A 27,500-nucleotide genomic window follows, 5' to 3' on the forward strand; every position below is an offset into this window, starting at 1 on the left:
ACATTCCACCAATTTCTGAATAAGTTCAAATCAAACGGAACGGAATACATGATAGCTAATGTCTTGTCTAAGGCTCGTATGTAGTACGTGAAGACTCCAACGGCTCCTCTAGCTATAGGTCCCGAAGTTTTTCGAGCTCCCCATAGTATGGCCTTACCTAAGTAGAACAAGCATATAGGTAACGTTTATTTCTTGTCAATAATGAAAAGTGTATCTTTTGTTTACCAATTCTACTGACATAAGATTGGTACGAATGCAAAGTAACTTTAACAATGGGCTAATTTTTGCTGGGTATGCGCCGCTGGCCTCTCAGAGCCCGTACTCCATTATAGTCTATTTTGTGGCCGAATTTAGGCCCCATTTTAGTCACTTTTGGGTAAATATGTCATTTTCGCGATTCTATCTAAGTCACTTTCTATTCATGTATCTACCTTATCAATCCTTTAAATAGGTCCAGTCCTAAAATGAATTGACCCATTTTTTTAAAATTGAATGGAGAACACATTACTTTACATCTACAGTACAAACATGCAGGTATGTTTGAGAAATGATGACGTCAATAATCACATTGCCGGTCACCATTTACAGACGAAACATCAAATTCATTGGGACTCTGCGACATGTATTACGTATTCTACAGACTACTATCAACGACTTTCTTTAGAAAGCTGGTTTACTCACTTAGAACAAATGCCACTGAATCGTAGTCAGCAGCAGTTACCGGCACCGTACAAACGATTTATTGACGTGAATCAAGCAAACCTAACTACGAGAGAACGACTGGACAACTGACAATTTTACTAACAATAAACTACTGTTTAACTGTGACAATAGACGGATCGAAACGCACCAATGACATTAGGAGTCTTCAAAGCCAGTAACATCACGGCTTTAACGACCGATAACATCGCGACTTAATAGAACACTCAGGTCAATGGGACTCATTGGAAAGGACGAAGGAAAAATAGCGACTGGCAGATTTCGTTTCAATATAGCGGTTCGGGAAGGAAGCTCATTGTTACGCGATGCGGTAAATAATGGCTTAAATGAAGGGAAATTAGCTTGTCCACACCAGAGTCAAAGTTAAGTCTATGTCCAAACACATCGGCGAGAAAGAAAAGAGAGAAAAACTGTTGTTTAAACACCAGGCCTGTTCAAACACTCAAAACACGTTCCAAGCTCACGTTTCACATTATCACGAGAATATGAGTAGTGTTTGGCCTGTCAACACTTAATTTCAAAAAGTTAGTAAATCAGACCTTTTTCCAAAACCAGCTGGAAGCAATCCAAGAACATCTTTTCTCTTAAGCAATAAATCAGCCTGCAAAGCACGCATATTTTGCAGCGCGATCCATTATCCTTTTGCGGGAATAACGTTATCCCGCCATCTTGGACGTTAATACTACCAGAGAGTTGGAACGAGTAAAAAACTGATTTAAGGGAAGAGGTTGATGGGTTTCAAATAGTAACCCTAACCCTAAGCTCCTCTCTTCTCTCCGCCCCTCCCCCTTTTCCCGCTTTTCCCGCTCCTCCTCCCTTAGTCTTTTCCTATAGAGCGCCGGGGAAGACGGTGCACTGTGTAATAATGCACTACAGCCCATATGAACTTTGATGATGAATTGTTCAGATTGATGATGAATAAGTGGAAGAAAAATACTACCGGCTAGAAAATCAGACTGGAAAGTAGTGTGGCAGGGATGTTTTACTCCACTTTGTTGCGCAGGAATTTCATTAACTTGCGCAGGAATACCTTGACGCCAACGACGTCATAACCTTTTGTCTTTATCTCAGGCGTAAAATGCGCAGGAATCTCATTAAGATAAGGTCGTGTGCTATTTCTAGTTGGTTTAGGTTTTCTAGTTACTTTAAGGTCAATAAACGTCTTCGTTTTCGATTGGTTAGTTAGAAAATAAGAAACGTTTTTATTGGCTAATTCATAGTGTTTGAGGAGTAAAGTCAAACTTGTCTGTGACTTAAAATCGCTGAGACGTAACGTAATTATGCAAGTCCTATTTCCTGGTGCTGTGATTGTCCTAGTTCGGGTTCACTGATTTTTGGCCAGCAAATCGTGCATATTAATGAGGGCAAAGGCAAACTAGCTCTTTTTTACTCTGCAAACAATGTTTTAGTTACCCCGCTCCTTTTCATTTTTATTTTCCTCCTCCTCCACAATTTTATTATTTTCCTTCCTCAATATTTTTATTCCCTCCTCCAGAATTTCACAATTTTAATATTTTCCCTCCTCCTTCTCCTCATTTCTATTGTTTTCCCCCCACCACCATCACCACCACCACATTTCTATTGTTTTCCCTCCCCCACCGCCACCACATTTCTATTGCTTTCCCTCTACAACCACCACAGCCACCACATTTCTTTTGTTTTCTTTCCACTACCAAATCAAGAACAATTGTTGTTAAGTGATTTGGTGGAGGGAAAACAAACGAAACGCACGACCTCCAACCTCATGTGCTAAACTTTTTCAACTTTACGCTCTAGTTCTCTGTGCAGAATTGTTACCATTTTCTTATTGATAGAAAAAGAAGTACAACGCCCGGGAACCACAGGTCCGTCCTCGACTTGCTCCCGTTGATGCGTTTCACTAAATTAAATAAGCAGGACCCGCGGAGCGGATTTTCAAGTGGGGGGGGCTAATTTTTAAGTCAGACATTTTTAAGTCAGATTCTTTGAAGGTGCCAAAGTTGCTTTTACGATTTTCATTGAGAGCTGCAAACTCATTGGCAACATCTATAAGACAAAGTTTGTCTGTTCTCTGCTTGTGGGTATTAAGTATTGTCAGATTTCTAAATCTTGTTTGTGTCATCGTCGAGCGTAGTCACGTTTTCAGTCTCCGAGCAGAAGAAAAGGATCCTCGCCTGCTGCACTGGTTGCTGGATTTACAAGAAGAAGTTTACATAGGGTTATGATTTCAGTTATCATACACTTTTCGGCTTCAGAAAGCTGCTTGATCTTGGCTAAAATGTCATCAAAACAGGTAAATTCTCCGTCCTTCATCAACACCTTAAATATTTCCAGTTGAACATTCAATGTTCTAACATCAACAGCCAAAAAAAGTGAGGGGGCTAAAGCCTCCCCCCAGCCCCACCCCCTGCGCGGTCCCTGATAAGCCCCCCGCTTTCTTTTAAGCCCCCCCCCGCCTCAAAAGTGCTCGAAAAAAATAAGCCCCCGGGGGGCTTAATAGAGGATTTACGGTACCCGACAAAAGCTCTTGTTGTTGTTGTTGGTGGCACATTTCCGATAAATTCAGTTCAATGTCTCGTGAATTATCCAATGATTCAGTTTTTAATAATTATTATTCCTTTGTCCCTTCCCATGAGTCCCCGCGCGCCTCAACCTAACCCCAATGCTCTCTTACCCCCAAAACGCAATGGATGCGAACCTGGGGTCTATCCGAATGCCGTTCACCTGCGCTAAACAGCAATCATACGATACTGGTAAATGGTTAGGTAGGATTTATGCTTTTAAAATTAGACTACTCTAGTTTGTACCTGTTGGAACATCAAGTGGAAGGATGGCGTCTGAGGTGCCAGACGAAAAATACACGGAAATTGCTTCCCACGGATGCTTAGTTTCATTCGAAACGGCGACAGCAATTCTGCGGGTTGTTTGTATATTATCCAAAACTGTTTTCAGTGAGTTCACAACAGATGCAATAGAGACCACGCTTCCAGCAGCAGCAGCAACAGCAGCTAGAATGAAAAAAGAAAAAAAAATAGATATCAGATATTATTGTTATTATTATTATTCACAAACTAAGTTATCATTAGTGCAATGAGTTAATTTTGAATTTTCTCTCCCTGTAGTCCAATCAGTTATCGCCAACTTCGTTCCGGATGACATGATCCACCATTCCTTTCTCGCCTGAGACGAAATGTTTACTTTTTACCATTTTTAGCAGTGGCTCCAGAACCGTCATCCGTAGCCTAAATACACACGTCAGACCCAGGGCGTTAGACCAGAAAATGTTTTACTAAATTAATTAAGACCAAGTGCTTCAGAAACTGAAATTATCAACACTAAAAGTTCACATGTAAGGATCTACATTGTACTCATGCCTGCAGTTAAAGTTAAGTTTGACTCCTGAGTTTAAGTATTTCCTTTAGAATACCTAGGACTGGACGCCTTCGGCGGCCTGTAAACTTGAACAATCGTCTCCGCAATGATGTTTCATTGATACCAGCAGCAACAAACATTTGGCCGGCTCTCAGCAACAAACTTATGTGGGGGTGTTCGAGCAACTCGCTCGCTAAGTGAGAAAGTACCGAGAGTCCTCTTCTACTTCCTAACAGCAATTTACTAATGCTTACTACTCCTACTCAACACTCCTACTAAGCTAACAATCCAAATAATAGCTCTTTTCATAGCCAAACCTGGACATGTCGAAGTTGGCTAACTTTGAGAATAAAAACGACGCAAACTCGGTAAGGATCCAGACTCTAATTTCAACTTTGGTAAACGTCATTGTGAATATTATACAGAACATAAATTTAATGAATCATATGGACAAAATTGGCTCTTCTGATAATTCAATTTGCTTTTCGTTACTTCATTTGAATATCCGTAGCCTGAATCGCAATTATGACAACTTGATCAACTGTTTTGGCAAGTATCAAAAACAAGTTCTCTGTTATCGAGATTTCTGAAACGTGGCTGGCTCACGCTGATCATGCTGTTGATATTGATGGTTATAACTTTGTTCATAATCATCGTCCCAATAGACCTGGTGGAGGTGTTGGAATGTATATAGATGCTGACTTAGAATTTAAATTTCGACATGACAACTGGAGTCAGTTTCCGTCGAGTCCCTTTTAATTAAAGTCTGTCGTCGTGAAAGAAACAACTTAATCGTTGGAGTCATTTACAGACCACCGGATTTTGATGTCAATGATTTTGTAAAAAATGTTTACTCATTTTTGACAAAAGGTAACAAGAAAATAAGGTATGTTACGTAATGGGAGATTTCAAGATGAATCTAATGAATTATCAATCACATAATTTGACTGGCGAACTCTTAGATGTGATGTATTCTAATACGTTTTTTCACTTGATAACGCGTCCTACTAGAATAACGTCCCATTCTGCGACTCTCTTCGACTTATTGATAACGTATTTCACAATTCTCTCAAAATATTTTCCTCAGTGGACTATTATTTACCGATATTTCTGATCATTTACCAGGAGCCCAACACTTACCTAATTTTTGTTATTCATTATGAACATAGTAAGTTTTCTTTCGTGATAAAAATAAGGAAAATGAGTTCAAATTTCGTGATTCGTTAAGGAATATTGATTGGCAAAATATCTATAATGAGAACGATGCAGATATTACTTATAACAGCTTTCTTAATAAATATTTTGATATCTATAACTCCTGTTTTTCTCTAAAAAAGTGAAAGCATCGAAGTATGCACTTAAAAGACCGTGGTTATCCATCGGCGGGATTACAAAAATCCATTAAGGAGAAGAACAAATTGTATAAGAAATTTATAAATTTTCCCACTCCAACGATTGAGGAAAATTCCAAAAATATAGGAACAAACTGCACCACTCTCTAAGTCTAGCAAAATCTCTCTATTATGAAAAAGACTTGAATTGTTGAAAAAATAATGCGAAAGGTACCTAGGAGATTTTAAATCAGGTAATAAATAGAAACAATCGTTCTAATAAATTACCATCAACGTTCACCATCAATAATCAGGAGGTTTCAGATTCCAGTTGAATAGCTGATCATTTTTTGCAACTTTTTTTACCAATCTGGGGCCTACAGTCGGTAAAAAAATATCCAGTTTAATTAGAACACATAGGTCTTTTTTTACCGGATCGCTTGATTAATTCTTTTTTCTTTGAATCTGCTACGCAGACTAATATTTTTGAAATTGCTAAGTCACTTCGTCTTAATACTGCGGCTGGCCATAAATTAACCATACGTTGACATACGTTTTAAATCTATCAATTAACCCAGGTATTTTGGAGTTCCTCAGGGGTTTGTGCTCGGTCTCTTATTCTTTTTAATTTATATCATTGAATTGTGTCAGATTTCAAATACCTCTGACGTGATTTTATTAACTGGGCTTGTCGTATAAAATACCTTCGATTAATTTCTCTCTGGGTGGTACATGTATCCCTAGCAATTTGTGGTAGGGATGTGTCGACTCATTCTCTTAATACTCAAGTCCCCCCGGAATTTTTGGTTCAGTAAACGGCCTCTATCAATGATTAACCGAGCAACTCAGGGGTGTATTCCTTGGAATTGTTAGTGGGATGCGTTGTTCGGTTTGCCAAATCTTTACTCCAGATTTTCTATTAGATCAAAACATACAATCGGCGACAAAATGAGTTTAGACACTGCCCTAAACTGGGCTTTTTAACGTTTTATTGACTTCAAAAGGGTGAAATATAGCTTTTTCTCTCCCACCCCCTCCATACAATGTTGTGCCGATGTTCGAGCTACCTTTAGGAAACAACAAACACTCCAACTTTGAAAGGAGGGGAGAGGGGAGGGGTGCGGATTCGTTTGTTCGCCGAAGTTACCCTATTTAAGTACAATGTCTCAACAAGTTTGTAGCCAATTGTATAAGGCAAATGTACAGGAGTACTCCCTCGGAGAATTTCTTGTCATGACGCTAAACACGATCAATTACTAACTTGGTGAAGAATGTTAAGCAAAGGCAGCCATGAAGCGTTTGAAACTGACGTACTGTGCTTTTTCATCGTCTCCTTGAAAAGATGCTACGATGAGTACCATTTGCGGTTTTTCTTCACTTTTTTCTTTTTGAGGAGTTTTTCCCTTCCAAAACGTGATTGCAAATCTGTCTATGTGTGTAGCTAAATTGTGTGTGTGTGTGTGTGTACATCCATTGAATAAAGACGTCTCTCAAGCTATCGCTGGCACTTTTTATCAGTGTCTTTTTCAAAAGATGGTAGGATGGGTCGCTTTTAAGGTTTCTCTTCGCATGATGTAGAAGCTTAAACCGTTTAAAATGTGACGACCAATGTCTCTTTTTAGCTTTTTGCGCTTCTTGCTCAGCTTGTGAAAAGTCATTCCTTACAGGAAAGGAATGTTCCTGTGGGGGTGGGGGCAGAGGAACTGGGGAAGGGATGCGTGAAAATAACGCTTATTGTTTCCTACTTAGAATGGCTCACTTGCTTACTTTATTTATAATAGTGGAATTTGAAAAGTTACTGTACAGCCCCGACTTAAAAATGGTACTCATTTTTCTTGTTACGAAAGTGTTCCAAAAGGATACAATGATCAAATGAGTTTATGTTTCACTCAAACATGAGGTGCTATGTCACGCAAGTCAGCGACAAGGTTCTGTGGTACAGCACCCCCTCCCTCAGGAAAAATCGCCTTCAACAGCCCAGTTAAAATCGCTTTTCGGCAATTCTTGTTTGCTGATGATACCAACTTATTCTTTTCTCTTATTGACTTTCCTCATTAATGAACTTGATTAACTCTGAAATGCCGAAGTTATCTGATTTGTTTGAAGCCAACAAGCTATCTCTAAATATACAAAAGCCAAATTGCATAACTTTTAAACCCGGGCAGAGAAGAGATGAATTCACCTTTAATATAGAGATGAATGGTCTCAAGACAAACCAAGTTTCTTGGTGTTATTTTAGATGAGTCATTATCATGGAAACCCCGTATTTCTCAGGTTGCGAGGGAAATCTCAAAGTCTGTCGGCGTTATTCGTAAATTGAGTTCTTGTCTTACTAAGCCAGCTTTGTGTACTTTATACTATTCACTTGTCTATTCTTATCTTCAACTTTGTATTTCAGTTTGGAGTTTGACTTGCCCTACTCATCTTAGGCGCATAGTCCTGTTACAAAAACGCAACGGCGGAGCGCGAAGTAAAGCAGTCGGAGACTCAGGAATGTCGCAAAGTTGCTTTTTCTGGACGAGATTGGGCATGCAAAGTTTGTAGGTATTCGGTTTTATTCGGCTATTTTACAAAATGAGCGCCGAATTAGTTCGAGATATCTCGAGATCAGTTCGTTGTTATTGAAGGAAGAAAGAATTATTGTTTTGGCTTGCCCGGGGTTTGAACCGACTCACTTGTGTGACCCGTAAGATCAGATGAGACCCTACGTCACGGGATTAGCCGATTGCGCCACTGCGACCAAAGGTAACTTGAGATGTGAGAAATAGCTATAAGTTATGCACGAGGTACGGGATAAGTTGGTGACTTTTCGGCTTGTTCTTATTTATTATTCTGGCTAGAAATATTGACTGCAAAAGTATTTTACAAAAAACGTTGAATCAAATTGGGCTAGTAGATTCAAAATTTGGGCAAAAATCGAGACACAAGAGCAATTTTCAGTGCGTCTCACTGCGCAGACGAGTTTGCTTTAATATGTCGCCCCACATGATTCTCCAAAGTGCGTTTCAGTTCGGCTTTTTATTGTCGAAACCTTGTCTTTTCTGCCTGGAATCTAGCTTGGAATTCGTGATAAACCGTGGAAAACCCCAAATTATTAGTTTGCCGGTCAAATTCCCCGACGATAGATCAGAGTTTCACTTCTGTACTACGGCCCGAGGTAACCTTATAATAATTTTCACGCGAACTTATCTTTTTCGCAGCCGTTTTTTGGCTCGTCACGTGACGAGCCTAAAAACGGCTGCGGTGGAGACTAACTGTACTTCCGTGTTTGTTTTTTTTTTTCTAAATCCAGCGGCCGAAATAATGCTAAGTATGCTTTTCAATACACGTTTAAAAATTACACCACACAATATGCAAAAAAGGAGAAGAGGAAAAGAAAGAGCAAAGTAGGGACCTTCAAGACGATACTCGCGGTGGGTGCCCATCCAGTTCCTAACCCCGCCCAACAGGGCTTAACTTAACTTAACTTAACTGTACATAAGGAAAGTGTTGTTGTTGAGAAATTAAAGGAAGTGGAACTGAGATCTCGCCGTGCGCAATTATATATGACAGAAATTATAATCGAACTGGGTCACAGCCATGCACCTAGCAGACTTCCGGTGAAGAAGTTAAGACGTCTGTTACACAAAAGGAGAAAAGTAAGGGAATTTGTATGGAAGGGTATATGGAAAAATATCATTTCTTACTATTCCCCCGCATTCACAATTAATCCACAACCACGACGCCTAAGTGTACGCTCCCATAGCGTCTTGTTGGAATTAGTAGTAAGAAAGGTTTTGACCCACCCACTGATCCTCTATTTAAAAATCTTATGATCCTCAAATTAGGAGATACCTATTCTCTGCACCTCGGGAAATTTATGCATTCTTTGAATAATTATTTAGTTCTTTCCACTTTTTCGAGATCCATTTTACGTTCTAATCGAGTTCACGGTTGTAGCACACGTATTTCAAATCGATTTTGTATTCCTTTCTGTCGTACTGACATAAGCAAGTTTTCTGATTTCTACCAAGGACCGGTTTTCTTTAATAAGCTGAGCGCTTACGTTCGCGATGCCCCCTCCTTATATTCTTTCCAATCCAGAGTTAAAAACTTTTTTGTATCTTGTTACTGAAGGCAGGAAGCTACAAACCAACGAGAAACTAACAACTCTAGTTAACAACCCAAACAGATCATCAACGGGGCTAGTCACTCAACCAAGGTCAGCTCTAACCTCACAAAGACGACCACCAGTGTAAAACTCTCATCTAGCAAGTTCAAGGCAAGAATATTCCAAAAATGGAATTGGATAAATTCGGGACCTAAGCATAAATTCAAGTACGAGTAAAATCATGAGATTAAAACAGGAAAACACCCATCCCGCCTAATCTTGACCGACTTAACGAAACAACTGACGAACTTAAATTGTAAGAAAGATCTTAGAAATAACCTTCAAAATTCTTCACAACAGTTAGAATGTACATCACTCCCTCTCAATCCCTCTCATCAAACCGTTCCTTCACGCTATTGACGAAGAATTCTACGGGTGAGGACAAAACAGAAGGCTAGGGCCCTTGGCCCCTTCTCTGGACCAGGTCCACGGATCACCTATATGGACCCCCTGCATTTTTGTTACCGATCGGAAACAATAATTAGTAAACAATAAACATTGTTGCCGGCTTTAGCCGACAGAAACGGTGTGAAATAACAGTCTGACAGAAGACGCTGATGCTGTTACGATGTTGACGTACTCATTCTTAGCACACGTGTCGATCAAGCCCCTTTTCGATTTTTGTTACCCCGAGAAATAACTTCCTCAGCATGAAGATAACTTCTAAATAGTGACAGCGGATAAACGTAAAATAGAAACAAAGTAAGTATAAAAACAAACAAAAACAGACAAAGAAAAAAGTGAGACTATAACTGGCTTAGGGAGAGAGAGAAACAATAGTCTAGGCTAGAATGGATACTCCAAAATAATAAGGTGTCCTCTCGGAGACTGACATCATTAGTTTTCTAATACACAGAGGTATGCAATTCCATATTTCGGCCCCCAATCTTGAAAATGATTTGCCTTGTTTATTCAGTCTTGAAAATTTAATTTCGTAATAATTAACCCCTTGACTGGGATCCAGTGTTATACGCGCGTACTTGATCAGTAGTTTTGAATAAGCGTAAAATATTTTGTGGTGCTGAATTGTTTGTGATATCGTGCATGAGAATAGTAACTGATTTGAAATAGAGCAAGTTTAGAGGTAGTGTTTAATACAGTATTTGGCTGAGAAACAAAACGGTTATTTTTAAAGTGGTCGCTTACGGGAGGTAGTCGCTTACGAAAAGTGGTCGCTATGAGAGAGTTGACTGTTGTCACCTTTGATCAATATCAGGGTAAACATGATTTGAATAAAAAATCAAACTGAAACGAATGACATGATCCGGTTCTCTTCAAAATGCGAAGTCATGCAGGATATAAGTTATAACAAAAGACCAATACATATCATATAATACGTGCCGATTGTTTTGTTTGTATTTTTGACCCGTCCACACGAATCCGGAGATTTTTGAAAAGGCATATTTTTTTTACACGAATCTGCCTTCCGTCCACACAAAACCAGTAAGTCCGATTACCTAAACCGCATCTTTTTGAAAGCGCTCTTTAGACTTAAGTGGTTTTTTTTGATCCGACGAATATGCGAAGCCGTGAAGACGATTGAACGCGGATATAATCGATTTTGAGATTCAGTGAAGCGGCGTTCGACCCTTTAATCGGGAATGTTGGGTAAATTTTGGGTGTGACGTTTCCTCTCTTACTAATAATCCAGTAAGGCCAAAATGTTTAGCAGGGCACAAAACGACGGGGGCTAGGTGAGTCGAAGCACAGCTGTTTGACAAGATCGCGCGGCATTAATGAAGCCCGCGTAAATAAGGAACTATGAGTACTTCAAATTATTTTGCGTAGAAATTTGTCTGGTAGCATTCAGAAATCGACAGAAACGTGAACGTTAAGTGAAAGGCATTTCATGCCACTCCTGCCAGAGGCTTTGTTCCTCGTTTGCTATACACGTCCAGAAACCATAGTAAGCCGAAAATTTTTAGGACCTTTTAAGGCGCGTACATTTTCCAGGATGGTTGAACCTCTCATTCTCTGAATATTAACTTGTAAAACGTTCGGACGTTTAGTATTGTAATTCAGGAGTCGGCATAAGAGAACAAAGGTTGACTTTATCGAGCCTTTCTTTTATTGAAAGCTTTATTGTTCTCAAACGTAGCTGACTAACGCCGCTATTTTTTATGTTCTCTTTCCCGCTCATTCACTGTAGAGAGTCACTGTCAAGTGCACCATGACTTAATAATGTATGCCTCAGTACTCTGTCAAATTTGTTAAGCTAGACTTAAAGGGGCTGTGTCACGGCAGTCCAGTTCATTTTGTTTATTTTTGCCAGTTACTCGCCCTCAGTTGCTACGGAACTTAAAGTAAGCAAAGAAATTACTTGTAAATGACACAAGCAGAGATTCGAGACAAACAGATATGTCTCCTGAGCATTATTTTTGAAGTTGCAAACGGCACAGACCAACTTTGAAAAACTGTTAGGCTGAACAGTTTTCAAAAATCCTAATTTCAATCCGTTTCCATCTTCGTCAGTTTTACCCATCCGTGGCATCTGTTGTATCTGTTGTGTTATTTTAACCTTCCTTTAATGCTTTAAGCGATTATTTTCACGTTTCTCTTAATTTAACGAGCATTTTGTAATTACATAATTTGGCTGAATTTCGTGACACAACTCCTTTAATCACTTGGTCCATTTGCCCATAGTTATTAGTGGAGACTGGTTATGAAAAGCGTCAAACATCAATGATAAAAACAACAGTGCTGCAGTTTATGTTGGAAGCTCCCTGAAAGTGCACCATCCTTTGTTTTCTGTTGACAAATTGTTACGGAATAAATGAATGCAACGTTTTTATTGGTCAATACAATGAAAATGATAGAAATGCTTTTGAACGTTGTGCACTGTCAGGCCCACAAAAACATATAACAAAGGATTCTGACGGGTATCATAACCATTCCACTTAATTAACTATGATTTGCCTTAAGGAGATGTCATAATTCCAGAGATATTTATTTGGCGAAATTAACTAAATGATCCATGCTCGAACGTGACAAGGGAAATGGAATACAAAATGATTCACAGTCTCACTTTTCTCAGGATTTTAGCTCAAAACTTTCCCAAATGTGGAAAAAAAAGACCCGGAGGCTTTTACGATATTCGGCTAATTTAGTTCTTAGTTGTTATTGCTTATATGCGCTCTTCCATGAGCCATTCGTAGAATGTGAATTAATTAGCTATTCATTTCATAATCACTAAGAAACTAAGATGGCCTGAATTTCAAGTTTGCAACTCGAGGGAAAGACTAAAATTCAGGCTAACCCTACTACTTTTGAAAAGTGACAACAGGATGACCTTACATCCTATTTTTAAACTTTTAGATTTAAAGCAAGTGCTTTACACATAGAGCATGAAAGTATCATAACTTTCCCCGTTTCCGGTCTTTGAAGCCCAAAATTTCGTATAATAAAAACAAATCCAACCTACACGACACATTCTCAAGGATTTCTTTTATGGTGGAGCATATGGGTAGAGCTACTTTAAATTAGGAAAATTTAACGTTATTTAATGGGATGCATCAGATTTTAAGAGAAACCTTAATTCATATTTCGCGACGTATATTAACAAAAGTGACGATAAATGCAAAACAAATAATGTTTTCATTGTTCTGAGTCACATCCTAACTCTGAGTGCGTGTTCTTTTCTTGCTTTCAGAGACCTGAATTTTGCGCCTCTTGCTTTCATGTATAGATCACTGAGACCCTTGTACTACGAGTTGAGAAGTAACCCAGCAAGCTGCTAGAATTGTACATGTAATGAAAAAATCATGTCATTGTGTACAATCAATTTCCCTTGTGTTCATGACAGCAGTTCCGCATAACATCGAGATGCCACTATTCCTTAGCTCTACTGAAAGTAAACCTTATGCGAGTTTTAGAACTCCAGCCAAATGACTATATTGATCTTGCCAGAATTGAGCCGATCATTGTGAGCGCGTGCACCAAACGGATCATCGTTCCACCGTCAATAAATTGACATGAACAGGGAAACGGATTTCTTTTCTGGAAGAGCTATTTATCTTGGCAGGAATGTGTGTTTTATGACTCACTGAAAAGACAAGAGATTCGCTAAGCAAACTGTCTGGACTTACCCATCTCAAATGTAATCGGTATAGCCCTCAAGACTTAACACTTCAAGGAACCTGCTTTGCAACTGATTCTTTGCGACTGCGTTTTTTTCGCGTTCGTTCACAGAAGGAGAGAATAATATCCCATAATGCAATAGTATCGATAAATGGGGGTGTCTAGAAAACTCAGACCTCAGATCCCAGATTTCAGACCCAAAAATCTCAGACGCCCCCAAATCTGGAAAACTCAGATTGCCCCCAAAAGGTCACTCAAAAAGTGATTTTGCGTTCTTTATAACTTCATCGTGATTATTCCAACTCGCTCACTTTGTCTACTTTGTAGGCGAACTGATAAGAACCATATCCAAGTCCACAAAGAGGAAGAAAAATGCGCCATTTGTTTACCTTAAGCGCATAACAACAAACTAGGTGCAGTAAAGGTGGTTTGGGTCTGAGTTTTAAAGACGTTTTTTTGGGTGGTGGTGGTGGGGGTTCTGAGTTTTCTAGACACCCCAATAAATGGGCCTCTATACCGACCTAAATTTAACAAATGGTAAACGGCTCATCGTGCTCTATTGAGTTACAGTTGCACGTGGGAGGTTGCTATGCACGAAAGAAGCGTAAGAATCACACGGGGCGATAATCAAGTGCTATTCTAGGTCACTCTAGACTCTTCTTCTCTCCCAACCCCTCTCGTGTTTATATCAGGCTTTGCAAACACGCAAAACGTTTTCTATTGCTTAAATAACTGCACCCAAAATTCGTAGGTTCTTTTCTGTTATTGTCTACCGTATTTTTGTAATATCTTCCTAAAATTTCATTTGGGAATTGGTTTAAATATTAACTTTTCCATACAAGGAAAGTTTCTTGGGGCAATCATCCCAATTCCGCCAACTGTCTCGTTAACAGCAGTTTTTAATAAAGTTAAGAACTGAGAAGGTAGGTAGTGTGATATGGCCCTCGCTCCGACGGTAAATAAAAATAAAAATTTTTTATATTTGAGTAACATCGTTGTTCCTTCGTGCATCTATAAATCTACAACTCCGGACAAAACTGTTGAGACTATTCCATCTGTTTTCTAACTTTTGCGCTCTACTCCCTTCTCCTCTAAACAGAAAAGTAAGCCCCCTCCACACCCCCTATTCAAAGTTGTCTTGGTCTAAAAACCGACGTGTATAATTGCCATGCTATCCTAAACAACTTTGGATAAGGGGAGGGGGCAAATCGGGCATTCATTTGGCGGAGGTTTCAGTTTTTGCCGGGATGACAGGAAAAAATAGTCATTTTCGCGATTTGTCTCAACAGGTTTTGGCCGGGGTTGTCTGCGGACTGTTTTCGGTGTTCTTTAACTTTCATAATAATTACCACAAGTTACAGTCCTTTTTGTGGCTCAAATTTCAGCTTTCGTATCATATGAAGAATATGGAGTTCTTGGAGGGTGTTATCCGCCTCGGCCTACGGCCTCGACGGATAACACCCTCCTCGATCTCCTTCATAAGATACTCAGCCTCATTCATTAATTCTTAATTAACCGTTGGAATAAACCTGTGCGTGCCAGTTAATCGTTTATTTCAAGTGTTTACTGTGCTTTCAAGCATTTTCCGAAGTATATAGAACCTTTTTGTTGATTTTCAAGCATTAAAAAGACCTTTTACTTAAAGGAAAACCTTTTGACACTGGTGTAATTGTCATGAAGTGCGCTGTTTTTTTTGCCTTGAAATGCACGGCCATCGCGTGACAACATGTTTTCGCTGTATTTGTGATCAAAGAGGCATTGCTTTCCCTACTCATCCTATTTCTACCCATTTTGGAAGTTCTTCATCAATATTTGTTCTTTTGGCCTTGGTTGTCATAGAAAAATTGACAGTTTTATCGGCATGGATTCTATTATTTTGTCAAGTAGATAAACTGACATGTTCTAAATTGTTCTAATTACACACTCAGTAAACGCGGGTATTGTTAACTCGCTAAAGCTTACTTTTTCAGTTGTTCTGCTTTAACGACATGAAGAAAGTTGTCAATGCAACTGAGCATCACTACCTCTAAGGGGTATTTTTAACTGCTCCGCTGCATTCTTGAGTCTCGTACATGACCTGCACGCCACCCACTATAATTTGTTTTGAACAGGACAGTTATCCTGCGCAAATATAATAAATACCCAGTCTTATCTAATTTATTCGACATGTAAGCACAATTAACGTTGGTACATACATACATTTTATTTTATTGTGTTTTGAGGTAAAAGTACAATAACATGCCCGCGGGTAGCTAAGTTAATTTAGGCGAGTCATGTTTACAGGAAATAAACCCAAAAAAATACAGCTAAAAGTAACAAGAGAACTGAAGAAACTAAAATTGACAACAATGACTAGAGACTACTGATAAACTAATGGTATTACTAATAATAAATGACAACACTTATGACAAGAGACTACTGATACAATAAACGATATTAATGATTACATATCAACTAAGAGGAAAATAAATTCAACTTAACTTTTTGAACAATTTCTTGGAAAAAAAGGCCTGAGGTAAGGCTCCTATTAGGATATCATACTTGTGACACACAGTAACCGCCCTTAAACGTGGCTACCAACCACATATAATAGCAATACTTTTTCTGTAAACACCATGATTTCTTTCTTATTTAGGTATAAGGTTTCTAATTTATGGCTAAATTTCTAAGTACATAATTAATGCATTCTAATTGTTTTTATGACACCTTCTTTAGTCGTCACAAAGCTTTAGATAAGTACAACATCTGTGCAAAAATCAATACCCTCCGACCCTACATTGCCAAGTTACAGCGACTTGAACAACTAGCGTTCACAGACAATCGCGGACCAAACTGTTGGGACAATTCCATCTATTTTCTAACTTTTGCGCCCTACTCCTGTCTCCTCCAGAAAGAGAAAATAAGCCCCCTCCCCACCCCCTATTCAGCATATCTAATAATGGTCGTTCTTATATTAAGTTATACTAGACTGATAGACATGTTAGATTCTGCTAGCAGAATACTGCAGTGCTGATCGTACTACTTGAAAATTAACTTTGCAGGACATAAACACGACACCGAAATAGCCATAGCCATAGACAGCTGTTTCGCTATTATTGTAGCTCGTCAGTATGGCGTATCGACGAGATAAAACTCTGCTAAAACTCTCCGCGAACTCCGATTTAAGCCCTAACTTAGAACTCTCTGCCCCCACAGAATTACGCCATACAACGTGTCTCCTGGAGGGCAAGAGTCCAAGTGTCATGTTGATGTCTCGTAAAGAAAATATAAAGGACTGGCCAAAGCAAACCTCAAACACACGGACAAACCATGCAAAAATTGCAGCATATCGGATCTATAAATAGATCTTTAGCCCCATAATACATAAAGTACAAAGGGATTGAAATCATCTTAAGGTCAGCCTCGCGGCTATCTACGGAGAGGAGTCGAGGAGGTTGTTAATTCGCAGTCTGCCTCACAGGTGGCGTCAGATTCCTGCTTGCAAAACGAGACGAGAAAAAGCCCAGTTGCCCCATTGCTCTCTGTCAAAGCCAGGCTAAGTGCGAACTATTGATGTGAAAAATATTTTATACTCTCATTCAAATAAAATTCATTTACACAAGAAAGTCAAGAAAGGTGTTGCACTTAGCTCATTTTGAAAATGAGTGTTTTTGTAACTCGAAAGCGGCCTACGCGTCCCGAAATTCTTTCTTGGATCGTTAGTGGGGACACGCAGGTCCGCTATTAGCCGACTTTTCCTCTGCGCTAGGAGTCTTAACAAAAGTTCAGCTTCTCGTTTCTAAAGTGGCGAATTTAAGTTGAATTGTGCACAGTGGCAGATTCAGATAAGCAAGTAAGTGAGGTCCATTTACCCGGACTCTAGCTACGGAAAGAGGGGGGACTCGGCTTGGAAAAAAATTATTTCTAGGCTCGTCTGGTTTCAGTTTGGCAAAAAAATAAAGATGGGGCCTGGGCCCCTGGACCGCTCCCCAAGATCTGCCATTTGTGTGATCAGGTAGACCTTTGCTTCCTTTTTTTTGTTTTCAGATTATACTTGTAGTCACCCTCAAACCCTAGAAGTAACACCCTGTCGGTATTATCCGTTTTTTATCAGTAGCTAGTTATTATGGGTTTACGTTCCCTTCTACGGTGTGTTTCTCTAGAATTGCTATGAGTGGTGGTTGTTTTCCATGTGCTTACAGGTCACGGAAAATCCGGTTGAAAAGTAAATGGAACACGTCTTGTCGGGTCGTTCCACCATATCCAAAAGGACAGGAACGGCTGTTGGAACATTTCAAATGAAAATTAAATTTACTAGTCCATTTCGTTTATCTTTGATTGTGATTTAGGCTTTCGAGGGTACTTTTCGGTGAACGCAACTCCCGTATGGAAATGCGCCACTATGATGGTCGACTTTCGAGGACCGCATTTCTTTGCACATGAACCATAAATGAAGAGAGGAAACGAAGATTCTTAATTTGAAAAAACATATCAAGAAAACGAAGGTAATAATGCGACAAACAAAACAAAAGAAAAAAGTGATTGTCCAAAAGGTTTTTTGCTGACCTTAACATGTACAACTGATGTTTTTTTTTCCAGTACGAAGCAAACAAGTGTGCATTGAAAGGGTTTATAAGTTGAACTGTCACAGGTAGAAAAGATTTCAAGTTGATGAACTGTGGTCACACACTTGATCTATTGATTACTCGTGAGCATGATCCTGTCATCTGTAGCGCTCCCTTGGCTGACCGATATCTCTCAGATCATGCATCTATGTTATGCACTCTGAACTCGCTTAAGCCTGGTCATGTTGTTAAGGAGCTATCATATCGCAAGTTAAAGTCCTTTGACCTTGATTCACTTAGCTCAGATCTTGAAAAGTCGGAATTGTGTACGAGGGACTTTTCTTATTTATGCGAGTTGATGTCGTCTTATAACTCCACCCTTTCATCCCTCCTTGACAAGCACGCTCCTCCTCCTCTGAAGAAGAAGGTGATCGGTAGGCAACGCGTTCCCTGGTTTAACAGTGTTATCAAGGGAGCATTTAGGGCGAGTAGAAGGGCTGAGAGAAACTGGCGTAACACTAATTCCCAGCAGGACCTTCCTGCTCTCAAGGTTGCAGGTAATCACACTACATATCTCATGAACAGTGCACGTCGTGATTACTTCTCTAATCTTATCGCTGAGAACAGTTCGAAACGAGAGAAAGTTGTTTCGTACAACCAATTCATTGCTATTTGAGCCGACTGATGTTCCGTTTCCAGATCACATACCTCCCGATGATCTGGCTAATAATTTTGGCAACTATTTAGTACAGAAGATTGAACTTATCAATGACTCACTGGACGCCCTTCGGTCATCTGAGCCTCTTGACGGCGATGGCGATGCGTCCGCAGATAATATGGGCGCATGCGCAAACTGTGTTGATCCTGATCCGCGCGAATGTGTAGAGTTCCCAAACTTCAAGACCTTGACACAAGATCAAGTTTCTTTAATTATTGGAAAGGCAGCCATGAAATCTTGGCCTTTAGATCCTGCACCTACATCTGTGGTTCTACAGGTTCTTGATGTGCTGTTACAGGTAATCACCTGTATGATCAACATGTCGTTTGAATCTGGTCTGTTCGCAGAGGAATGGAAGCAGGCCCCTGTATTACCCATGTTAAAGAAGTGTGGTCTAGAAATCGCGTACAAAAACTTTCGTCCAGTAAGCAATCTCCCGTATATCTCCAAGTTATCTGAAAGAGCAGCTGCTGATCAATAGTCCAGTTTCGAATTAAAAATTACCGCTGAATATAAACATTAACGACACATTTTTTACAGGGTTAGCCTCGACGTAAAGTAAAATATTCAGAGATTCTAGCAAGTAAGTGTTTGAAATTTGAATATACACAATAGACAGAGTAATAAACAGGTCTTTTTCTCGTTGGAGTTTGTGAATATATTACTTCAGATTGAGGCTAAGGCTGTAAAAAATGCGTCTTCACTTCTTTAATTCAGCGGTCATAGCGAACTCGAAAATAGACTATTGATTGATCATATGACGATCAATGGTCTGCACCTTGAGCTACAGTCGGCCTACAAGAAACATCATAGTACTGAATCAGCCCTTTTAAAAGTGAAGAACGACATCTTATTGAATATGGATGGGCAGAAGGTGAGCTTGCTGGCTCTTTTAGATCTCAGCGCAGCTTTCGATACTGTACGCCACGCCATCTTGCTGGATCGGTTGAGGTCAAGACTTGGTGTGACTGACCAGGCACTCAACTGGTTTACATCTTACCTCTCCGACCGTACACAGCATGTTGCAGTTAATGGAGGGCTGTCAGATACCTTTCCGCTCGCGCAAGGGGTGCAGTAAGAGTCATGCCTTGGCCCGCTACTGTTAACAGTATACACCAGCGAACTATTCGACATAGTGGGTCGACACTTGCCAAGCGTGCACTCTTACGCCGATGACACGCAATTGTAGTTGGCGTTCAGTCCAAACGTGCAGGGTGATGGCGCAAGTGCGGTAAACGCTATGTGTGTTACATCATGGATTTAAGAAAGTGGATGATTAGAGACCGACTTATGTTAAATGATGATAAGACTGAGTTTTTGCTTCTTGGTACCAAGCAACAGCTTGCTAAGGTTGACATTGATGGTGTTACTGTTGGTGAGTCTGTTGTGAACACAAAGCCGGTTGTCAAGAATCTAGGTTTCTGGTTTGATTCTCAACTTAGTATATCTACTCATATTAGCAAGCTCTGTAGCTCAGCTTTCTTTCATCTACATTACATCAGTCGTATTCGCAAGTTCCTAAGCCCCGGGGAAACTAAGTCCTTGGTGCATGCATTTGTTACTTCTCGCGTTGACTACTGCAATAGCCTTTTCTATGGTCTACCTGCCTCGCAGCTTAACAAGGTTCAGCATGTTTTAAACACTGCAGCAAGGCTTGTTTGCTGCGCTCCGTGCTTCAGTTATATTACACCACTGATGTATGAGCTACATTGGCTTCCGTTAAAGCAGCGCATCCATTTTAAGATTTTGTTATCTACATTCAAGGCTATCCATGGTATAGCCCCTACATACATTCAGAACTTAGTTTCTTTGAAATCGCAAGGCACATATAACCTCAGATCGTCAGGTGGGATTTTGCTAGCACCATCAACATTTAGAACTAAGGTCACACTAGCAATAGGTTCGCGATATTCCAAACTTGCATACTCTTAAGAGCAATCTTAAGACGTACCTTTTCAAGTTTGCTTATGGTTGAATGAATTTTAATTGTTGAATATCGATATTTTAGATTTTTGTTGCGGAAGTGTATATATTCTTATTATTTTGCTTATTGTAAATAGGTTTTTAGTTTTTTTTCATACTTTTATTACTAATGTAACGCACATTTGATCATTTTTATGAATACCTGCGCAATATAAGTAATTAAATTATTATTATTGTTATTATTATTATTATAACTAGTAGGAGTAATCGGAGTTAAGGAGAGCGCGTTCGATATGTTTGTTACGCGTACGGGTAACAGTTGAGGGGGAAGGGTGGATGGTTCTTGCGATAGATAAATATGATTATGGCATATTTTGAACGTAAGGGTTGCTGAAAGCGAAACCCCGGGGGGGGGGGGGGTGGGTTACTCAACAAATTTTTATGCGGGGAGGCTCCGCCCTGAGGTCCAGCCTCTTACCCTTTTATATAACATTTTTCACGAAAAAGGTACCTCTTTCATATACCTTCTATTGACAAATGGTACCCCTTCCACATACCTTGTTTAGAACTTTGCACCCCTTTTAACTGCTGTAAATGCACTGTCGTTTAGATAGGAATCAATCACCAGAATAAAAGGTTTTCTCGACTTTTTAAAGCCATATAATTCATCTGTTAGCCCTTTGATCCCTTTCACAGACTCAAATGACAGATTTCCCGACTCTTTCGTATGCTTCAACGAGTAAAATCCCTACCCTTTCATATATCCGAAGCCTGGAAAAGGTACCCCTTTCGGCAGGAGCCTTCCCGTACAGGCCATCATAGGGAGTAATAATTTTCTCTATTATTTTTAAGAGCATTCAATCATCAACTTGTGGACAAAAAGAACTATACTGAATTTACTTTTTAATCTTCCACATCTGAATTCAAATTTCGTACGAACCCTGAGTTATCTTAACCCGGCTTTGAACAACTCGGCCCAGGTACTGTTAAAAGGCAAACAGTTGACAACGTTTCAGATTTAATTATTAATTTCTTTATTGGGAATTCCACATGTAGACAATAACCGAAAAATACTACAAAGTGAAACCGTTACTCGCAAGTCTTCTTAACTTGTGTTGGTATTAAATACTCAAAACCACATTTTTTGTGGTGAGCGCTGGGGAACAATGAATTGTGTTTAAACACTGATTCACTTGCACTACGCCTCTCAATTTCACACGTTTCAAGGGAATCATCAAGGCCTTCAGTGGAATGTGTGTGCGGCTCACGTCAATACTTTTTCCAGTAATTTGGTCGAGTGTGTTGATTTCAGTGACTTGAATGGCGTTACTGTGGGCTGGTTTATAAGCTTTTCCGAATAAATAACATAGAGCTAAAATGTGCGTTTGTCCGGTGCGTAAAATATCACAAGTCATCATGAAATGGCGCCGCCAAGCTTCACATCTCGGTAGATTTACTTTGTGGCACAACGGCCGCCGAGCTACAAAAGTCGGTAAATTTACTTTCAGGCACAACTTCCGCCGAGCTACACAACTCGGTATATTTACTTTGTGGAACAACGGCCGCCGAGCCAAACAACCCGGTTTGATGCATACAGCAGGAGTCGCACACATTTTTTAAAGACAGTGACGAACCATGCTGAAAAATGTGAGTTGAAGGCTTAATCCAAAGTAAAATTAACGGCAAACTTTTGAAAGATGAACGCTTTGGAAGATTCAACAAACACAGAACGATAGGAGACCTTCAGCAAACTATTGCAATGTGTACGCTTTACGAAGATTCAGCAAACTTTTAAAAGATGAACGCCTTACGAAGACAGAATAGCAGACCTCAGCGAACGTTTGAAAGAGGAGCGCCGTAAGCAGGCGCCTCATAGCGAGACAGATGTGTGTCGACACAAATGCAATCTCAAAAATCCTCGCTTGTTAATTGCACAGAACACCCAACAATGCACAGAACACCCGCCAGAAATTAGGGGTTGCGTTCTCGTACAATAGGTTATTGTTCCAGAACAAAAGTTAAGAGCCCTCTTATGTAACCTTGCCCTGGTGTCTCTTTTGAGGGGCTTCGGTATCCTGAGCTGTCCAAGGGACACTTCAATTTTGTTGTTGAAGACAAAATTAAATACGAGTAAAGTGACACAAAATGTCTCCCGGTTTTCTGCCGCAAATTTTTACATTGTAGATGAGAGGTAAAGGAAAAACAACGACCGTTCTCTTCGTGTATTTTATTGCAACTTTTCATCATTATATCCATTTTACAAATTGAAAATTTCAATAATCTACAAACAGCCTAACAATCGGCTGGTGTTTAGCCTAATTCTTATACGCTGATTTTAACTAAATAGCTAAATAAATACATCCAACACACTATTACTACAGCAATTGATTAAATAATTATCAAATTAAATAATAATAAAATTAAATAATAATAATAATAACTACAATAATTAATTAAATAATGAATAACTAAATACATACATTCGGCATGCTATTTCTACAGTAATTGAAATAAACAATTAGGTGATTAATTTCTTACAACGGGGAAAAACAAATGACATTTTTACTTATTATAATTGTTACTTTAAATTCTAATCCTTGCCTCTTTCATTACGAAAGTTTCGTCATTTTCTACTGTTTTTACATGATTATTCTCTTGTGTAGAACTGAAAGCAAACTCCGGTATTCCAAAAAAACATTATGACTAAATCATCACCTTATGGCTTTGCCGTTCTCGGCAACCCAGACGCAGCTTTATCGGACGAAGGATTTTCGTGGGCTAAAGTTTGAAACTAACATTCAACAATCATACGCTATTTTTTCGAATTTTTTAGGTGAGCACGAAGCGGACGTGGAGCGCGCGCGGCATTCCCCGTTGCGCGTGTCTCGCGCTGAAACGTGTTGATCATTCAGCTGAAAGCTGTTGAACTACGGTTTTTTTTTCAAATTATGTTGTTGCTTCTGGTGAACAAATAAAGTAGTCCCGTTATAAACTTTAAGTGAAATACAGTGACGTTATCAGCTCCACGTAAATTACCGGCACTTAATATACCTGCCGAATCCGGCAATGATTTAATAAAATCACAATTGGCAGGAAATAAACTAGTCTCGATAACCATGAAAGCCGACGTCCGTTTTCCTTCGCTCCCACCAAATTAGCTTCAGCTTGTTATGAGGAGAATACGATTGGGACCTCTTCAAGCGGCTGGAAATCAAGCCTAGAGATACACATGAAATCATCATTTACAGTCAATCTTGATTCTACCAAGAAACGACAAACCAGCTAACGGTCAGAGCGAGATTCAAACCCACTAGTCTGTCGTGAATGACACTTTGAAAGCAAGCTGGCAATTCTGGTGAGAGCTGTTCGTACTCATTTCTCATGGCGCTATTCATCATACTGTGAAACGATACTCGAAGCCTGTGGACTAAACTGCTAAAGACTGAGGCCATACGTGTACAATGAATCGAAAGACTACTGAGCAGCACCTATTCAATTCTTAATCTTCAAGATTATCTATGACTCTTGAGTCTCCAGTGGGTAAAATCGTAAAGCGTTTACATTCTAATGAAAGCTACGGAGTAGTACTTTCCTATGGTGCTATTCAAATGCTGTATCGATGCGGTACAAGGTGATTCTAACTTGTGACGGCCTGCAAAATAAAAAGGTGAGAGCTTTTGACTTATTTTTTGCAGTTGCCTGTTGTTAGTGGTGCTCAGCTTCCTTTATTTGGTTTATTATTACTTTTTGAGTCTGTGCGCACATCTTAGTTCGAAAGTGCATGCATCTGCATGAACTTAAATGAACGCTTTTGAATACATTTGGAACTAACTGACTCATAAGCTTCTTCGATTCTAAACAGTACCGGCCAACTACTTCTGCACTTGATCTATCGCTTAGGTCAAACTATGATTCGATATGATTGAACTGGCAATTAGTTATCTTAGAAACTAGCTTACATTACAAACATTTGTGATGAGGCGGATTAAGCAACTTTGGCCCCTGGGCCTTCTACCACATTTAACAACTTTTTCTCCCAATCCTGTTTTATCTTAAGCTTCGCAAAGTCAAGCAAATGCTTGTTTCTCAAAGGACCAGGCAACTTCTTTTTCTTCAACTTGTCAATCGCCACAAGAATAAGCGAAGAATCTCGGCTGTCCGCCTCCCTTTGGACGGCCATGTGCAGCTCTTCGCGACAGAAGTTGCTTGCGAGGTAGTTGTCCGACAAGACAATCAGAACTTTGCGACTGCCGTAGACGCTGTCTGCCATGTTTTGGACGATAGGCAGTCCCAACTCAAAGTCTCGGGTGTGAATGCTGTAGGATATTTTTTTGTTTTCGAGAATGGGAATCAGATTTTCATTGATCCAGGCCATATCTTTGGAGCTATAACTGACGAAAAGCTGATGGCTCTTAACTCCGTTTTCAAAGTCATCTGTGAAACAAACAAACAACATTGTTTATTATATATTATTATGTGTTTTTTTTTAACAAATCGATTTTCTTTTCCGATATACTGACTGCATATTTCCACTGTTAGCACTTTCCTACGTATATATACGCCCCAGCTACTAGGATTCCTCCTCACGATTCGCCTTAAAACAATTTGAGATATATATCATATAGTTATTAAATACTGAACAGGGGACTTAGATGACCCTGGAAAATCGGGTATCTTGGTTTGGTGACTATCATTGATCATTTATTTCAAAATACACAGGCCTACCAAGCAGTTTTTGTAACACTCTCCACTGTAAGATTATAAATGTAGTGGTGTAAATTGGATGTATAAAATGTGTGATAAGAATGTATCGCTATATATAAGAATACAAGCACTAAAAATAAATTAAGAGTGGCATAAATAGCAGTTCTGACGGTTAGAATTACTAACCAGTTCCGCTATGTTTGTTTTTCTAATTCTAGATCTGAACGATGAGATATTTCTAATTTCTTTCGGAAGTCTAGACCGTAGGTATCGTCCGAAATGTCTCCGAATGTTTACCATATCTAACAGTGTTGAATCCGGATATTATTCTCAGTTCTTAAATTGTACTTCAGGGCCGAGTTGTTCAAAGATGGGTTAAGATAACCCAGGGTTAGTGCGAGATTTGAATTAAGATTTGAAAGCTTAAAAAGCATTTCAATTTTAATTTTTTTGTCTACAAGCTGATGATTGGAAGCTCAAAAAATATTAGAGAAAATTATCCGAGAAAAAACTTTTGAACACAAGAAAAAGAAACCTGGGTTAAATTTAACCCCGGTTTAAGCGCTAATCGGCCTTCGAACGATTGGGCCCAGGAACTTAGTTACAAATACGTAGGCAATAGACCCATATGATATTTGAACCGTAGTAATTGAAATATCTTGCAGTCGCCTGTTATGAAATGTGCTGAGATTGGATTTCCTTAACAGTTCATTATAAGTAAACGAGTTACTAGCTATTGAACAAAATACGGTGCGGCCTTTCCTGAAGCTTTTCTAATTTTCTCTCGTCTGATTCCCTGCAAAAGTCCCATATAGTGTGACCGTGTTGGGTTAGGTAGTATGGCAGGGGCACCCAATTATGGTTTCCTCCTAAATACATTAAAAACGCTTTTTAGGCTATCCAGAGTTCTAAAATGCATTCTAAGCGTCACTATAAACTTTGTATCTGTTCGGTCATCCTAGGGAAACTTGAGTCTTTCTGAAACTACAAGGGCGTGAGGGTTATTTTTCCGAAAATTTTAGGTGAAATTTGGCGTATAACGAAAGTGAGACGTTTTCTGGTTCTTAACGCCAAATTTTTGAATTCGAAAATTTTAGGTTTCCTTTTTCCTACAAAAAATAGCGTAACTCGGGAAGTAAAATGTGCAAATTCTTCGAAAATTGTACATGAATGGAACGGTAATCTCGAAATTTTTAGTCGTCCTCAAGAAGTAGAAAATTCTAGGCAATATTTGCTTCTCCAAACAACTAGTTTACAGAAAACAGTTGTGGAGTGCCTCTGGTATGGTAGCCTTACATATGTGTAATTTAGGTAATGTAGCATTCATAGGAATATGTAATATGTTTATAGAATTATGTAATTTAGGCATTGAAATTTTTTCCTGTCTTCTGTTGCAACGGATGGCAAGGATGGACATGGATTGAAAGCTTAAACAGTTAAAACCAACATGTTTAAGTTTTGATGCTCTGCCCACAAAAATCGCCAAAAAAATATTATGGTTACTGCTCCCTGATAAAATTTGTGTGGAATCTTCTTCTTATCTCTAACTGAGTATTTTGTGAGGCATTGAGTAATGATCTAAGCCAAGTATCCTCGTGACAAAGCCCCTTTTAGTGATTTCCTTTAATTGATAATAATTGGATGTCATCTTACGTTTACACGCGCGGTATCCTTTGCCAAACTTTTTGCTAATAAAGTGATACGCCGTAAACACGATCAAAACAAGGCCAACTCCAGACGTTAAAATCGCAATGAGAACCCACTTGTCAGCTGACTTGCTGTTACCCTGGCCGGTTGTTGCTACTAGAAAGAAATTAGAAATCCAGATTCAGTTAAACGTGGTTATTAAACAAATGAGCGAATGTTTGGGTGATGCTCGATATGCCAAGTCAACGTATGCACTATTGTCTCGTTCTATTGTGTGAAGTCTATTGTGTTACTGTGTAAGGGATAACGATCGTTGTTGTGTTCTTTGTGACGTA

The 27,500-nt window shown here is 39.3% G+C and overlaps 3 protein-coding genes across 3 annotated transcripts in view; 1 reads left to right on the forward strand and 2 right to left on the reverse strand.

Moving 5' to 3' along the window:
• Positions 1-13,734, reverse strand: part of LOC140929961 (DELTA-stichotoxin-She4b-like) — a 13,924-nt gene extending 190 nt beyond the window's left edge. Inside the window, exons 1-3 of the mRNA XM_073379639.1 lie at positions 13,638-13,734; positions 3,507-3,707; positions 1-157 (exon numbers count right to left, since the gene is read on the reverse strand). The exon at positions 1-157 is cut by the window's left edge and continues 190 nt beyond it. Of these exons, the coding sequence (XP_073235740.1) occupies positions 1-157; positions 3,507-3,707; positions 13,638-13,641 (362 nt within the window). The 5' untranslated portion in view covers positions 13,642-13,734. The remainder of the gene's footprint in view (positions 158-3,506; positions 3,708-13,637) is intronic.
• The window catches only part of LOC140931018 (cobalamin trafficking protein CblD-like), a 182,854-nt gene that overhangs the window by 19,378 nt on the left and 135,976 nt on the right, over positions 1-27,500 (forward strand). The gene's annotated exons all lie outside the window — the stretch shown is intronic.
• LOC140931011 (toll-like receptor 2) overlaps positions 23,027-27,500 on the reverse strand; it is a 6,754-nt gene continuing 2,280 nt past the window's right edge. The window contains exons 2-3 of the mRNA XM_073380759.1: positions 27,172-27,321; positions 23,027-25,248 (exon numbers count right to left, since the gene is read on the reverse strand). Of these exons, the coding sequence (XP_073236860.1) occupies positions 24,800-25,189 (390 nt within the window). The 5' untranslated portion in view covers positions 25,190-25,248; positions 27,172-27,321 and the 3' untranslated portion in view covers positions 23,027-24,799. The remainder of the gene's footprint in view (positions 25,249-27,171; positions 27,322-27,500) is intronic.

Source organism: Porites lutea, chromosome 3 (assembly GCF_958299795.1).
Source record: "Porites lutea chromosome 3, jaPorLute2.1, whole genome shotgun sequence".
NCBI lineage: Eukaryota > Metazoa > Cnidaria > Anthozoa > Scleractinia > Poritidae > Porites > Porites lutea.